Source organism: Rhinatrema bivittatum, chromosome 4 (genome assembly GCF_901001135.1).
Source record: "Rhinatrema bivittatum chromosome 4, aRhiBiv1.1, whole genome shotgun sequence".
Lineage (NCBI taxonomy): Eukaryota > Metazoa > Chordata > Amphibia > Gymnophiona > Rhinatrematidae > Rhinatrema > Rhinatrema bivittatum.
This window is the reverse complement of record NC_042618.1, coordinates 179,444,519-179,462,221: the sequence shown is the minus strand read 5'-3', so window position 1 is coordinate 179,462,221 and position 17,703 is coordinate 179,444,519. Positions and strand designations below refer to the sequence as shown.

The following is a 17,703-nucleotide window of genomic DNA, read 5'->3' as shown; positions in this document are numbered from 1 at the left end:
TTGTGTGATTCCATATGGACACTGGCTGACAGAGTTCTTAACTTATAAGGGCTCCATCATAGAGCATATAGAAAGACATGGTTTAATGGAACAAATTCAGCATGGCTTTACCCAAGGCAAGTCTTGCCTCACAAATCTGCTTCACTTTTTTGAAGGAATTAATAAACATGTAGATAAAGGTGAACCGGTAGATGTAGCAATCCACTGGCAACTGTTGATTGATTGTTTAGTAAATCCATTGACATATGGTTTAATAGAGCTGTTTCCATTGTAGACTGAAGGATCCTTTTCTAAGGGGAGGTGGACTCGGGGCAAGACTCCCGCGAGGATTTGGAGGGGGTCCCTCAAAAATTTTAAAAAATAAAACGGCACGGCGGCGACCCGAAGCAAACAAAACTTTAAAAAACAAAAAGGAAACCGGTAAGCCCGCCCCGGAAGCCCCGTCCACTCTCGCGACTCCCAGAGCCCCTTAAAGGGCTCAGGCGGATCCAGGCGTCGCGTGCCTGGCGTCGCGCGCCTAAGGAGCGTGACAAAGGGGCCTGCCCCTTTGTGCGTCCCTTAATGCGCACCAGATCATTGAAACAAGCCACCCACTCTAACCGACCAAGAATTCACCCGAACTTACCTAAGCGATATCTCATCAGCTCTCCACATACACTCGCCCAACTGCACCAGCATTCATCCACCCAGCCTCTCCAGCATTCTTCCAGCCTCTCCAGCACACAGCATTCATCCAGCCTCTCCAGCATTCATCCAGCCTCTCCAGCACACAGCATTCATCTAGCCACCCCAGCAGCCAGTATTCATCCAGCCTCGCCAGCATTCATCCAGCCTCTCCAGCACACAGCATTCATCCAGCCTTTCCAGCATTCATCCAGCCTCTCCAGCATTCATCCAGCCTCTCCAGCACACAGCATTCATCCAGCCTCTCCAGCACACAGCATTCATCTAGCCACCCCAGCATCCAGTATTCATCCAGCCTCTCCAGCATTCATCAAGCCTCTCCAGCACACAGCATTCATCTAGCCACCCCAGCATCCAGTATTCATCCAGCCTCGCCAGCATTCATCCAGCCTCTCCAGCACACAGCATTCATCTAGCCACCCCAGCATCCAGTATTCATCCAGCCTCACCAGCATTCATCCAGCCTCTCCAGCACACAGCATTCATCCAGCCTTTCCAGCATTCATCCAGCCTCTCCAGCATTCATCCAGCCTCTCCAGCACACAGCATTCATCTAGCCACCCCAGCATCCAGTATTCATCCAGCCTCTCCAGCATTCATCCAGTCTCTCCAGCATTCATCCAGCCTCTCCAGCATTCATCCAACCTTTCCAGCATTCATCCAGCCTTTCCAGCATTCATCCAGCCTCTCCAGCTCTTATAGCAGTATCTCCACTCTCGCAACATATTTCCAATCAATTGAGCCACAAATATGCACCTCTGCACCATACCCACAATCTGGAACAAACTCAGAAAGCACACAAAACCTGCATATTTTCACATTGCACGACAACAAAGGCTTAAACCAATAATGATATCGCCAATTACACAAATCCTAGGACTCTCTCTGTTTACTCTAACCCTATTCAACGCTCAGTCTCTCTCTAAAAAAATGGACATCCTCTGTGATTATCTCATCGAAGTCAACCCAGACATCTGTGCAATCACAGAGACATGGCTAAAACACACAGACACTGTACTTACAAATCAGCTTCCCATGCAATCTTACGACCTCTTCTCAGTCCCCAGACCCAAAAAAAGGGGTGGAGGACTCCTCCTTGCAGCAAAAAAAGGACTAAGCATAACTTTACAACTCACTAACTCATCCACCAAACTAGAATTCTCCCTCTTTAAATCTGAACAAATCCAATTAGCTCTCGTCTACGCCCCACCAGGAACCTTAGAATCAGATCCTTCTTTTCTGATCGAGCTCATAGCCAAACACATTAACGCTGACAAACCCGCTATAATCCTTGGAGATTTTAATCTACATGTGGACGCTTCTCTTCAAACCATCAACTGCCTAACATTTCTCTCCTCATTCAGCCATTTGGGTTTTACTCAAATTGTCAACAGTCCTACCCACAAGGCAGGCCATACATTGGACCTCATCTTTATTAACGATAGCTTTACCATCCACGCTAACCCCACCTGCTCGCCAGTTCCCTGGTCAGACCACAGGGTCATCGACACAACCCTTAAGATCAACAATCCTCCACCTCAAGTCTCTACCAAATCCACCATCCATTTCAGGAAACCATGTTCCCTAGACCTACTCAGTGAAAAGATGTCCGAAGCACTAAATCAACTAGACCTCACAGACGCAACCACAGCAACCATCTCATGGATCAATCTTAACAATAAAATTGCGGATCAAATCTGCCCAACCTCAACCAAAACCATACAACCCAAATTAGACAATAGAAAACCCTGGTTTACCCCTGAACTTAAATCCCTCAAGCAATCACTAAGAAATAAAGAACAAAGCTGGAGAAAAAACCCTACCACTTCGACACATGCTATCTACAAATCCTTCCTCAACACATACAGGAACACTATCCTTAGAACAAAGAAAGAATTCTACGCAAAAGAAATCCACAACTTCAGTTTCGACTCAAAGGCTCTTTTCTCCTCCGTCTCCTCACTAACCAAACCTTCTCCTCCCACCATCCCAGACCACCAAGCTCTCAATAAAGCAAACGAACTCGCCAATTACTTCAAGACAAAAATCACCAACCTTACCCATTCTCTCACAACCAACAGCCTCCCCCCAACACACCATCTCATAACCCTGCCTCAACAAAACGCTAGTCTTGATTCATTTGAGCTCACTTCTTCACTGGAGATAGAAAATACCCTCAAGAAACTTAAACCATCCTCCCACCCATCAGACCCATTACCAACAAATCTCCTCATCGCCATACCGAACATCATCTCAAAACCAATTGCAGAAATTATTAACACATCCTTTTCTCAAGGCTTAGTACCTAACCAGTTAAAATTGGCAATCCTCAAACCACTACTAAAAAAACCAAACGCCTCTCCATCGGACCCAGCTAACTTTCGACCTATCGCAAACTTACCTCTCATCGCCAAATTGATGGAGAAAATTGTCAACAAGCAACTGTCAGAATATCTGGAAGATCATAACATTCTATCCCCGGCTCAGTATGGCTTCCGCAAACTCCTAAACACCGAATCTCTCTTACTATCACTCACGGACACCCTCCTCGTTAACCTGGAGAAAAAACAATCCTACCTGCTTGTTCTTCTAGATTTGTCTGCAGCTTTTGACACGGTAAAACACACTATACTTATAGACCAACTAGCCAATTATAGGGATCAAAGGCTCAGCTCTCACATGGTTTCAGTCCTTCTTAAGCAACAGATTCTACAAAGTCAGGATAAACAACAAGAAATCTCATCCAGTCCTTACAGATCAAGGAGTCCCACAAGGATCTTCACTTTCACCCACCCTCTTCAATATCTACCTCCTCCCTCTCTGCCACCTACTCGCAAACCTCAAGCTTACCCATTACCTCTATGCAGATGACATACAAATCCTTCTCCCGATTACAGAATCCCTTCAAAAAACCATCACCTACTGGAATGAATGCCTACAGCCAATTAAAGACTTAATCTCAAGCCTCAACTTAGTATTGAATGCCAATAAAACTGAAATGCTCATTATCTCCCATGACCTCCTCACAATCTCATCAAGCCCCATGCAACCAAACTCAAACAGCATGTTCTCACCTGACGTCAGGGACCTTGGAGCCTGGCTAGACAACCATCTAAACCTAAAAAAGTTTATAAACACTACCACAAAGGACTGCTTTTACAAACTGCAAGTCCTCAGAAAACTAAAACCCCTCCTTTACTTCACCGACTTCTGGACAGTACTCCAATCCATTATACTATCTAAGCTAGATTATTGCAACTCCCTTCTTCTCGGTCTCCCCACTAATACCATCAAACCATTACAGATGGTACAGAACTCCGCCGCTAGAATTCTCACAAACTCTAACAAAAGAGACCATATCACCCCAATCCTTCGTAATCTACACTGGCTTCCTATTAAACACAGGATCCTCTATAAAGTACTCACAATTGTTCACAAAGCGACATACAAACTAGCTCCTATCATGTTAAGCACTCAACTTCAACCTCATACATCTTCCAGACCAATTAGAAGCGCATACAAAGGCACACTTCACGCCCCACAGGTAAAATCATCATTGAGTAAACAAGCACTATCTTCAGCAGGCCCCCACCAGTGGAACGCGCTCCCCCCAGATCTAAGACTGGAACCAAGTCATCAGGAGTTCAAAAAAAAGCTAAAAACCTGGCTTTTCCACCAAGCCTTCCCAGACTCTTAATGCCGCCTAGAAGGGAGGATAAACCCAATTTATGGGATTCCTTACTGAGTCTTACTATTAGGATTTTTAACTGTACAAAGATTTTGAGTTCAAACGTTCTCTTACTTATATTGTATTTATATTGTATCTATAATATATTTTAATATTACTATGTTAAATTGGCATTCTGTTCTATTGTTCCATGTAAAGCCCCTTTCTCTATTTTGGGCATATCATCGTTGTATGTAAACCGGAGTGATTTGTAGTTCTTACAAGAACTTCGGTATATAAAAATTAAAAATAAATAAATAAATAAAATAAGTGGAGGCGAGTTCTCTTGAGGCAGAGAGTCAAGTGTTCAACATTCTTGAAACGTTATTCAGCAGCTGGTTGACTGTTATCAGACTTGAGTTGATTGGTCAGACATACCCGCTCTTCAGCCATAAGATGTGTGCTTTGGAAGATCTAAAAATGGACTTTTGAATATTTTTAAATGCATAAAAATGATAAAAACAAGACCTATGATGACAATGTTTCCCCGCAGAACATATGTTGTTGAGATGTAAGAGTTTGAAGTCTTTTGCTAAATAATTTATAATGTACATTTGGTTGCAGAGGTGATCCTAAGTACTTGGTCCTTTTTCTTTAATTATTGGATATTCTGGACCTGCTGGGGGAGTTTATCTTTTTGACGGCTATATCTCTTACATCTTCCTCAGTGAATACTGAAGCAAAGAATTAATTTAGTCTATCTGCTATGGCTTTGTCATCCCTAAGTGCCCCTTGATCCCTTGATCATCTAATGGTCCAGCTGACTCCCTTGCAGGTTTTTTACTTCAAAAGTACCTGAAAATTTTTTATTATGAGTTTTTGCTTCCATGGCAAGCTTCTTTTCAAATTCTCTCTTTGCCTTCCTTATCAATGCTTTGTATCTGACTTGCCAGAGCTTATGCTGTTTCCTGTTTTCTCTATTTGGATCCCTTTTCCATTTCTTGAAAGGTGCTCTTTTAGGTATTATAGCCTCTCTCACCTCACCTTTTAACCATGTCAATAGTCATTTAGCCTTCCTTCCACCTTATCTAATGTATGGAATCAATTTGATCTGCTTTTCCAAGATGGTACTTTTAGACAATGACCATGCCTGAAGAGTGGCGCAAGATCACAAAATATTGCTGGTTTCTCAAAATTGTAGAATCTGGTTACCACTTGAATTTCTCCCAACTTTATTTATTTATTTTAAAAACTTATATCCCACACGTCTATACATTCAAGACGGCTATCAAAAGCAATAACATTCATAATAATAAACATAAAACTATTTAAAGCAAATGCATAAACAAAATATAAAAATGCTTCCTCATTGCTCAATCTTCAATTCGGATTAATCTCACTCAGTGCAGTTCCACTTGAAGGTGGAATTGCTTTTCAGACAGCAGGCAATAGAACTTGTCCTGCCAGATCAGCATGTCAGGGATTCTACTCCCAATATTTCCTTATACCCAAGAAATTTGGGGGGTTGAGACCCATCCTGGATTTAAGAAGTCTGAATAAAAATCTATTATGGAAGAGATTCATGAGTCAGTGAGCTTCAGGCATTAATGCATTACTCTCCATATATGCAGTTCTTCCTCAACAGAGTGGTGCCCTGCACCCATCAAAACGTTCTGCCAAAGGTGATATCAGCTTGTCATATAAATTAAGCTATCATGTTAACCCATTTTCTTCCTGAAGCCACATGCCCATGAAGGTGAAAAATGACTTCATGTCTTACACTGTTAAAGAGCCTTGCTTATTACAGGAAGAAAACACAGCCACATTGTCAAATCTCACAACTGTTCGTCTCTTACGATCCTACCCAGCTGGGCATAGCAGTGACCAACGTACATTGTCCAATTAGCTAGCAGATGTTATCGCTTATTGTTGTGTGCTAGGAGGTCTTCAGATTACAGACTCTGTCAAGACTCTTCAGGTGAGAGCCATAGCTGCATCTGTAGCTCATCTGTGAGCTGTACCTATTGAAGACATTTACAAAGCTGCAACTTGGTCATTAGTACACACCTTCATTTTCTATTACTGTCTGGATAATCTATCAAGAAATGACAGTAAATATGGACAATCAATTTTGAGTAGCCTGTTCACCCAGTAGTCTACTGTCCTCGGTGGGGTTGGAGTTGCTTATTCAGAAAGTGCTCCGCTGTAACCCTCACCTTGCGACTCCCCTCATATCATGGCTAATTCAGCTCTGCTTGTTGACAGAAAAAGCAAGTTTGCTTACCGTAAAGGGTGCTCTCCTTAGACAGCAAGATGCTAAATACTCTCCTGCTTCCCTGGAGAATGAACTACCTAACTAAACTTAACTCTGATATTGACTGAGGGACTCATAAGGCAATGGCAAAATGAGAACTCTGGTACATGAACAGAGGAGCAAAAGCACTATGAGTAAGAGAGAGAGAGGTCCATTCAGCACTGTCAGATTATGTCACCTGTGTGTCATCCTGCTGTCTGTGCAGAATGTCATTCATGGTAAGTAAACTTGATTTTTTTTTATTCCTCTTCCTATTGTGCTCTTTAGTCTTGCAACACTCTCAGAAGTCCATTAGAAGGCATTTCTAATGCAGCAGAGACAATTCTTTCCCTCTGAGACTGGATGTGGGATTGAGTCTTAGTAGCAGTGCTGATAATAATATACATCTAGAGAAGCATGTAAATATATACAAGATAGATCACATGCTTGTAAGGCCTTAACATCAAACTTCTTACCAGATGTATATGGACACAAAATGGGAAATAATACATCTGGCCTTAAGGAGTTACCAGATACATCAATTGCAGAATTGTTTGAGTAGTATATATCTGTATGTATCTATCTATCTATCTATCTATCTATAAGGCTTCTGTCAGTAGTCTGTCTGAAACGCTGAAAAACCATAGAAAGAAATATGAAAAATGAATGTGAGAGACAAAATAAGATTCAGTCATTAGTCTACCATAAGAACATGCCATACTGGATCAGACCAAGGGTCCATCAAGCCCAGCATCCTGTTTCCAACCGTGGCCAAATCAGGCCATAAGAACCTGGCAAGTACCCAAAAACCAAGTCTATTACATGCTACTGTTGCTAGTAATAGCAGTGGCTATTTTCTAATTCAACTTAATTAATAGCAGGTAATGGACTTCTCCTCCAAGAACTTATCCAATCCTTTTTTAAGCACAGCTACACTAACTGCACTAACCACATCCTCTGGCAACAAATTCCAGAGTTTAATTGTGCGGTGAGTGAAAAAGAACTTTCTCCGATTAGTTTTAAATGTGCAACATGCTAACTTCATGGAGTGCCCCCTAGTCTTTCTATTATCCGAAAGAGTAATAACTGATTCATATTAACCCGTTCTAGACCTCTCATGATTTTAAACACCTCTATCATATCCCCCTCAGCTGTCTCTTCTCCAAGCTGAAAAGTCCTAACCGCTTTAGTCTTTCTTCATAGGGGAGTTGTTCTATTCCCTTTATTATTTTGGTCGCCCTTCTCTGTACCTTCTCCACCGCAACTATATCTTTTTTGAGATGCAGTGACCAGAATTGTACATAGTATTCAAGGTGCGGTCCCACCATGGAGCGATACAGAGGTATTATGACATTTTCCGTTTTATTCAAAATTCCCTTTCTAATAATTCCCAATATTCTGTTTGCTTTTTTGACTGCCGCAGCACACTGAACCAATGATTTCAATGTGTTATCCGCTATGACTCCTAGATCTGTTGAAGGGGGAAAGAGAAATTGAAGATTGCTGCGTCACAAGAGAGATACAGCTACAGCACACTAGTATGCCTTGGCACACTGGTTGAGAAACACTAATGTAGAGCATTCAAAACAGGTTTGGACAAGTTCCTGGAGGAAAAGTCCATTAACCATTAAGGTAGAGTTGTAGAAATCCACTGCTTATTCTTGGGATAAGTAGCTTTGAATTCAGCTACCCTTGGGATCCTGCCAAGTACTTGTTACCTGGATTGGCTGCTGTTGGAAACAGGATACTGGGCTTGATGGACTTTTGGTCTGACCCAGTATGGCAAGTCTTATGTTAAGTACTGTGATACAAGAATAGAGGTCAGTACCTACCTCGCACAGCCTCCACATTTTCATTCTTTTTCCTGAAGGACTTTTGTACAGAGTTGATTCTAGAAAAAATAAATATAATACATTTTTAGGTAAATGTGTGTCCTTTCTCCAATTCTGCCCCATTACAGTTTTGACTTCAAACAAATGCTTTTAAAGCTTAGTTAGTATGTTACCCCAGCAGCCCCTCACCCATAAGTATCTGGATGACAAACTGATTCCTGAGTTCCATAAGCAGATCTAATTCTAGCATATCCACAACAAACAACAACAAGCAATACATTTTGCTACAAAGGCTCCAGTTTATGGTTAATTACACATATACCTTATTCTGAAAATTAAGCATGCTTATGGTATGAAAGATTCGGCCACCACCCTCAAAATAACTAATGATTTGGGAAGGTGGTATCATTCTCATGAAACCACTCCTAGAGTTTTACCTCCTTTCGTTTACACTGCTTTCTTCTGTTATTTTAGGGGATCGCTAAGCCATGGTACTTTTCTCTGAGGGAAAATACCGCAGAAGTGACAATGCCATGGTAAATGACCCTACTACTTTGTGACTCCCATGGGGAAAAATACTGTGGCAGCAAAAGCCTCCCAAACAACATGCGATGGTAGTACCAGGACTCTGGGCCACCATTGTTTAAAGGGGCTACTCAGCACTGATAATGCCCCCCTCCCACCAAAGTAGTAAAATAAACCCCGGGGGTGTGCAACGAACTCTGTCCTACCCCCATCACCCTTGCAGGTTTCCCATTGTTGTAAAAATATGTATTTATTTAGAAACTTCAAATGGCTTAAAGAGTATACAAATAAAATGGTTAAAGAATAAATAAAATTAAAACAATACAGTAAACCTAATAAAAGGAAATACTAATAAGAGTAAAATTAGAGGTACAAATTTTATTAAAAAAAACAAAAAACAGTTAAAGAAAGCTAAAAAAAACACAAGGATAGCAAAGATAAAATTAAATGCCTTCAGAGCCTCTTAATATGCACATATTAGCAGCTTAGAAGTATTATCTGCTCACCATAACTTCTTTGAATGCCTTCTCAAACAGCCAAGTTTTTAACTGTTTTCGAAAAATTAATAAACCTCCTTGCAATCTCAATTCAGAAGGGATAGTATTCCATAATTTTGGGCCTGCAATGGATATGGCTCTTTCTCTAACTTCACTGAGATGTGCTGTACGTATAGAGGGCACTACGAGCAATCCTTGATTCGATAATCTCAAACTTCTTTGGGGTGTATAAAGATGAATTATGGAATTAAGCCTCTCTATTTTTTCATTATTTAGAGACTTGTGTAAAAAGCATAGGACTTTAAATTCTATCCTTTGTTTAATGGGTAGCCAGTGTAAAGAATTCAGGATTAGCATTATATGGTCAGAATTCTTCGTTCCAGTTAATAGCCTTGCAGTTGCATTTTGTAAAAGTTGCATAGGTCAAGGGTGGTCATTGGGAGGCCAAGTAGCAACACGTTACCATAATTGAGACTAGAAAATAATAGGACTTGAAGAACTGTATGAAAGTGCTCTTTATGAAGCAGCGGTTTTAAATGTTTTAACATGAGGAGTTTGTTATATCCTTCTTTGACCTTATTACTAGTATGTTTTTTCATATTCAATTCATTATGTAATATGACTCCTAAGTCCCTTGCATGTGTTGAAGGTTCAATTTGATCCTGGTTATATTTAATGATAACTTTATAGACTTGGACTTTCTGTTTAGCAGAATAATTTCTGTTTTTTCTAGATTGAGAAAAAGTTTCATGAGAGCTAGTAGAGTTTTATTGATTTGTTTAGGGAGTCTTTTATCGGGACCAGGAATTGAATGTCATCCACATATAGGTAATGCGTGATGCCTAAACCTGATAATAGGTTTGAACAGTGTAGCAGATGGCAGATCCAAGATGGCGCACTAGAGTGAGGGTGTGTAGTGTCTCTCTCCCTCTTTGCCTTGCAAACTGTTTCCCTATGCCTCATTCCAGGCAAAAATGGAGAGCCCATGAGAGGCTGAATATGGAGGCCTCGACAGGCACGGTTCGAGGGCCAATCGATGCTTACCTCCTCAGAGGAATCGGATTGCCGGGTGAGGAGTCGCTGGGGGAATGCCGTGGAGACGCTACAACAGCCGGCATCCTCCATGACTCGTTATCTCTCTCCCCAATCGAAAGAATAGCCCCCAAAAACCCAGCGGCTAGTCGGACAACTAACCTGGAACACCCGGAGTTGCTTCCGGGTTACTCCAAGGAGGGGGCCCCATGTGGAGCCGAGGGAAGCTCGACAAGCACGGGACCGCCAGAAACGTCTGGGATGGAGGGTGAAATGCCTGATAGAGAAGAAACGCAGGCGCTGGAAGAGTTAATCTCCTGGCAAGTTGATGAATTGGGAGAATTATTGCAAGAACTTTATCCTGAACCACCTCCAATGGTAAGGCCAGAGATTTTTTCCCTTGAATCAATTTGGATGGCAATTGAAGCTTTGAATAATAATGTGGCAATGCAAATCAGACCTATAGTAAGAAAAGTGGGACAAATTGAGATGCAGTTGCAAAAGATAAGAGAAAACTATAGATAACAAACGGGAAGTTACAATGTTAAAATCTGATACTGGGGAAATGAAAAAGTTGAATCAAGGTATGGTTAAGGATAACCTATATCTATTAAGGAAAATAGAAAATTTGGAGAATCAACAAAGAAGTAGGAATTTGAGATTGATTAATTTTCCTAAGAAGATGTCAGTAACACCGACAGAAATGTGGACTAAGTTTGCTTTGGAGATGTTGAAAATTCCACAGGCAGCTTTACCTCCATTTTCGAAAATTTTCTATCTTCCCACAAGGAAAAAGATACAAGTTGAAGGAAATGATATGCAATAATTGTCCCCTTTGAATCTATCAGCGATTTTGGAGTCATCAAAGGAGGAAGAGGCCCAGCCAGCAACATTAATAATTTCATTTCTATTAGACTCTGATAGAGACTGGGTCCTCAGACTATATTTTCGAAATAAACCTGATTTGTTTTTTGGTTTAAAGGTACAAATTTTTCCTGATTTTGCTAAGGAGATGCAGTTTAGGAGAAAACAATTTCTTGAATTAAGAGTGGGGGTGGTTCACTTGGGAGCCCAATTTTTTCTTAAGTTTCCATGCAAATGCCTTTTTAAGTTTAAAGACTTAATATATACTTTTTTTCAGCCATCCCACTTAGAAATGTTTAGAAAAGATAGATCTATTGCCTTGTCTGGGGATAGCTCAATATAGATCCTGTATAATGTTAAGATTACTTACCTGGTAATCTCCTTTTCCTTAGTGTATGCAGATGGACTCAAAACAAATGGGTATAGTGTGCTCGTGCTAGCAGTTGGAGACGGATCTGACGTCAGCACGGGTACATATACCCCCACAGGAAGTGAAGCAATTCAGTAATCTTCCTTGCAAAGCTGTTATAGCAATATGTGTACTGACCGATTGATTAATCAACAGGATTACCCTGACCGATTGATGGTAGCTGGAGACCGCCAGTGTTCTCAACCGGAAGGCGTCGACACCCAGCAGGGTGGAAGCCCTATCATAAGCAAAACATGGCTTACACCTTGAGTCAGCGAATCCCCATGTAGACCGGCAACCGGGCGGGATGCTGAGTCCATCTGCATACACTAAGGAAAAGGAGATTACCAGGTAAGTAATCTTAACATTTCCTAGCGTGTAGCAGATGGACTCAAAACAAATGGGATGTACAAAAGCTACTCCCGGACTGGGCGGGAGGCTGCCCGAGGACCGTGTAGGATCGCCCTCGCAAATGCGGTGTCCTCCCTGGCCTGAACGTCCAGACGGTAGAATCTGGAGAAGGTATGGAGGGAGGACCACGTCGCCGCTTTGCATATCTCTGCAGGCGACAGCAGCTTAGCTTCTGCCCAAGAGGCTGATTGTGCTCTGGTAGAATGAGCCTTGACCTGTAGAGGTGGTGGTTTTCCTGCCTCTACATAGGCTGCCTTGATAACTTCTTTAATCCAGCGGGCAATCGTCCGCTGTGCAGGATGAACAGGTGGTCCGTTTTTCGTACTGCTTCTGACATTTCCAGGTATCTGGACAGTAGTCTGCCGATGTTGAGATGACGTAGTATTCGACCTTCTTCCGATTTCTTCAAACCTTCCGTGGTAGGCAAGGATATGGTTTGGTTGAGGTGAAAGTGTGAGACCACTTTGGGTAAAAAGGAAGGAACTGTACGAAGATGGATGGCCTCTGGAGTAATTCTGAGGAATGGATCACGACAGGATAGTGCTTGTAGCTCTGAGATGCGGCGTGCTGAACACACAGCCAGCAAGAACACCATCTTCAAGGTCAATAAATGGAGCGACAGGCCTCGAAGGGGACTGAAGGCTGATCCCGCTAGAAATTCCAACACTAGGTGGAGGTTCCACAAGGGCACTGGCCACTTCAGTGGCGGGCGAATGTGCTTGACTCCTTTCAGGAAACGTGAAACGTCTGGGTGCTTGGCAATGGTAGTGCCATCACTCCTGGGACCGTAGCAAGACAGTGCTGCTACCTGAACCTTGATGGAGCTGAGGGACAAACCCTTCTGAAGTCCCTCCTGCAGGAAGTCCAAAATGATAGGAATCTTTGCGGTATGCGAATTGGTGCTGTGAGAGCCTTCAGGCTTAACAATCTCTGCAGGGTTCCTTCGATGGCTTCCCGCTTCCTCCTGGAAACAAAGTGTGACTCCAGAAAGGTGTCTGAGCGGATGAGAAAACTCTAAGGCGTAGCCATCCCTGATCACCTCAAGTACCCACTGATCGGACGTAATCTTCACCCACTCCTCGTAAAAATGGGACAGGTGGCCCCAACCGCTTTTGGGGAAGAGTGGGTGGGCCTGATCTCATTGTGATGTTTTACTGCCTCCGGCTCCCTGACCGGAGCCACCTCTAGAGGGTCGTCTGGAGGGCCAAAAGGATTGCTGGCGGCCGGTTGTCTGCTTAGCTCCCGAGGAAGCCGCTCCTCTGCTGGAGCGAAAACGCCTGGACTCCAGAAAACGAGAGTGACCGGAGAAAGTCCTCTTGGCATTCTTCCTGTCTTCTGGTCATCTATTGCCCTTAGTCTCTCCCAATGACTTCATCAGTTGATCCAGATCTTCTCCAAAGAGAAGCTTCCCCTTAAAAGGCAAGTGACATAGCTGGGACTGGTACTTGGACCACATGTCCACTGACCAGTTGCGCAGCCACAAAAGACAGCGTGCCACCACTGCCAAAACCATACTGCGAGCCGCTGTTAGCACTAAATCATACAAAGCATCCGCCACATAGACCACACCCACCTCCAGACGTGCCGCCTGGACAAGAGAGAGCACTCCTGAAGCCATCGATTCCAGGGGCTTCTGAATCCAACAGAGGCAAGCACGCTGCAGCATACTAGCGCACGCTGCAGCACGGAGACCCAACGCAGAGACCTCGAACATTCGTTTGAGTTGAATCTCCAGCTTGCAATCCTGTGCATCCTTCAGAGCGGCAGCACCTGCCACCGGAATCATGGTCTTCTTGGTAACCGCTGAGACTGCTGCTCCATTTTAGGAGTCTTAAGGCGGTCTAAGTGTTCTTCCAATAGGGGGAGGAGCTTCGTCATTGCTCTTCCCACTTTTAAGCCCACCTCCGGGGTATTCCACTCCCGGCTAATCAGCTTTTGAATCTACTTTGGGATGGGGATAGCGCTCAGCGGGCCTCTGAGACCATCCAGGACCGGATTACCTCCTTCGTTGTCAGAGCCAGTTTCACACCCAATTCCTCCAAAACCTGCAGAATAAGGGGTCTCATTTCCTCCCTCTTAAACAGGCAGACAACTCGGGGGTTGTCTCCATCAGGGCCGGTCCCTTCACAGAGGGTCTGATCATCTTTAGAAGTTTCCAGACCAGGGGGGTGTCCCCATCCGGCTCATCTGGGTCCACCACCGGAGAGGAGTCTCCCTCTCCCTGCGGAGTCCGTCTTGTCCTCCCTGTCTACCACTGGACGGCTAGGTTCAGGCCCCTGGATCTACGCTTGGTCTTAGCCAAGAAGGCCTCATGCAACAGGAGCACAAATTCGGGGGAGAAGCCTCCTGGGCCCAGAGGGTCATCCTCGGAGGCACTGGAAGCCGAGTCAGAGTCCCTAACATGCCCCTGCTCGCTACCCTGGACAGCAGGAGAGAGGGAGGGGGACCATCAGCCGCAGCCCCTTCGGTGGGAGGATCATGGGCCACCATTCCTTGGGGGGTCTCAGATGTGGAGGCCCTCCCCTTGGATCCTGCCCCCACTCCTGAGGACCTGCCAGCCTTCCTGGACTTCTGAGTCCTAGAGGAGGGTCCCTCCCCTCCCCGAGCGCAAGAGATGCAAAGGGAGAGGGAGTTCAAAGCTGACCACAACCCGCAAGCCGTACAGGGCACCACCAATGGCTTGTCAGCCATTATTGGGGAGCAACCGAGCCAAAAATGGCTGCACCAAGTGCAAAAAACATCGCCAAAGGTCCTGCCATGCTGCAAATTAAAAGCGCACCAGAAAAAAAAGCAGGAGGCCACGCACGCACCAAAAATAGCCCTCGAAACTTTGTGTGGCTGGGCACTAAACAAAAATGGGCCTCCCCCCCCCCCCTCGGGGGAAAAAAAAAACACTTCTTCGTTGGCAGGCCCCTCTAGTCTCCCTCCCTCCCCAGACCCATATCGCCTACATCGAGCCTGCCTGCTCACAGCACTGACATGTAGGCCAACTGTCCCGCTGAGCTTCGCTGTTCCTAAGAGCCAAAACAACATTTTTTTTTTAAGAAAAACTTTAAAGAAATACAGAAAGAAGAGCCCCACTTGGGGGATACTTTCCTGAGGCAAGTGAGCAGCAGCTAGGAGGGGACCTCCGGGCACCAAGAGGGAGCCAGTCCCCTGGCTATCAGGGGCCCCGGGACTCACAGGCTACACTGGCAGGGGTATCCAACCCCCCGTTCGTCCGACTCGACCAGAGAGATAGCCCGAAGAACGGAACCTCCCACCTCGGAGAGCCTTTTCCAATCTCCAAACTCCAACCCAGTCAGGACTGCAGGGCTGCATAAACCCACTTGCCTGAACTGATCTGAGTATGTTCAGGAACTTGGCTTGTGAATTTGTTGGCAAGCCACATTATTTGAGTTGCATAGTGTATGGCAGTTTAGGGCATTAATGAGCTCATTAGCATGCATTTGAACACTAATGAGCTTATTTTAATATGTGCGGTGCCAGGACTCATTTAATGTAAGGTATTTCAAATATCTTGCATTATCCCTGTTTTAGGGCATTTTCCACATGAAAAACTGCATTTTTTGTGCAATAAAAGGCCTAACGCAGCTTAGTGAATGACCCCTTTAATTTGTTATACACTTTATGTTTGCAAACCTGTAGATGACGTTTGCTCATATGCTGCTATTCAAATGTACTATAAATTGTCTTGCATGAATTTTATATTCAAAAAGATGGGTAAAACATTCAAATAAACAAAAAAAACCAATTTATTTTGCAAGTGCAATTGGTTTGCAAAAGCCCACAAGACAGAAGCTTATTGAGTATCCTTATGTAAAAATTATAAGGACAATTTTCAAAATGATTTACATTTGAAGAAAGCATTTTATCCCCATTAATCAGTTGTCTGAACACTGTCCTGCCCCAATGCAGTTAATAGATTGCATTGTTACACAGGGATGGTAACTTTTAAACAGGTGTGTGGGCGCACATGTGCACATGTTCTTTGGACTACGCCCAGGGACATGGCCATTTTATAACTTACGCATAGATATGCGTGCACGTTATAAAATAAGCTCAACACATGCACATACGCATACAATTTTAATAGACGTGCACCTATGTGCGCAAATTCCGCTTCTACCGTGTATATGGGGGGATTTTAAAAGACATGCGTGCTGACACCATTACCAGTTTTCCCAGTTTGTTTCTAGTTCGCCCAGGTAAGGGACAGGACTTCCAAAACCCCTAGTTTAAAAGTATCCCTTCTCTCCTGTTAGCCCTGACCCGTAAAACCCCACTGATCTATATATTTATAGGAAAATTGTTTCTTACCTGCTAATTTTTGTTCTTGTAATACCACAGATCATTCCAGACAAACGGGTTTTATTCATCCCTACCAGCAGATGGAGGTAGCGAACAAAACTTTGGGCACTGCCACATATACGAGAGTGCAACCTGCAGTCCCTCGTATTAATCGATACCAAAGCCAAGATAAGTAAAATAAAGAGCGAACGAGGTTCCCAACATGGATATCCCTGACCAACTAGATAACAATGCAGAAAACATTAAACCGAGAAATCAAAGCCAAAAATGGCAAATCTGCTTTGGAAATAAATACAGCAGTAGACCAAGCAGCCTTTCGACAGAGATCCTCAGGGCGGGTCTCTGGACTGATCTGTGGTATTACAGGAATGAAAATTAGCAGGTAAGAACCAATTTTCCTTTCCTGAACATACCCAGATCAGTCCATTCAGACCCGCTCGAAGAACACTCTCCCCAAAAGGGGCCGTCTCCGGGGCCCACACATCCATATGATAATGTTTGGTATAAGTGTGCAATGAGGACCACACCGCAGTTCTACAGATCTCCTGTGGAGACACCAGCTGACACTCAGCCCAAGATGTCACCTGAGCTCGAGTCGAATGTGCTCTAAGCCCCACTGGAACCACTCTTCCTTTGGATACATAAGCTGCAGAGATAGTCTCTTTCAACCAACGAGACAAAGACGCCTTAGATGCCTTTTCACCCCTCTTCGCTCCCCCGAACAGGACGTACAAATGATCCAAACGACGGAAAGCGTTAGTGACTTTCAAGTAACGCAATACCACTCATCTCACATCCAAAAGATGAAGCTCCCGACCCATCGAGGGATCCCTATCCCAATCCGGAAACCCGGGCAACTCCACTGATTGGTTCACATGAAAAACCGACACCACCTTAGGAAGAAACGAATGCACCATTTGCAAGGATACCTTATCCGACGATATCCGGACGAACGGATCACAGCACTAAAGCGCCTGCAATTCCAAAATCCTTCTAGCCAAACAGATAGCTACCAAAAAGACCGTCTTCAGAATAAGGATCTTCAAAGATGTCCGGCTCAGAGGCTTGAAAGGCTCCTCGCAAAGGGCCCGCAACACGAGATCGAGGTTCCATTCCGGACAAATGCAATGCAGAGGTGGACGGAGATGTTTGACTCCCTGTAGAAAACGCACCACATC

At 44.0% G+C, this 17,703-nt stretch overlaps 1 protein-coding gene across 2 annotated transcripts in view; it reads right to left on the bottom strand.

Annotated features, from left to right (window-relative positions):
* The window catches only part of ABCA5 (ATP binding cassette subfamily A member 5), a 510,372-nt gene that overhangs the window by 380,065 nt on the left and 112,604 nt on the right, over nt 1-17,703 (bottom strand). For both annotated transcript variants that reach the window (XM_029599288.1, XM_029599289.1), the window contains one exon: nt 8,477-8,535. In XM_029599288.1, the coding sequence (XP_029455148.1) occupies nt 8,477-8,535 (59 nt within the window). The remainder of the gene's footprint in view (nt 1-8,476; nt 8,536-17,703) is intronic.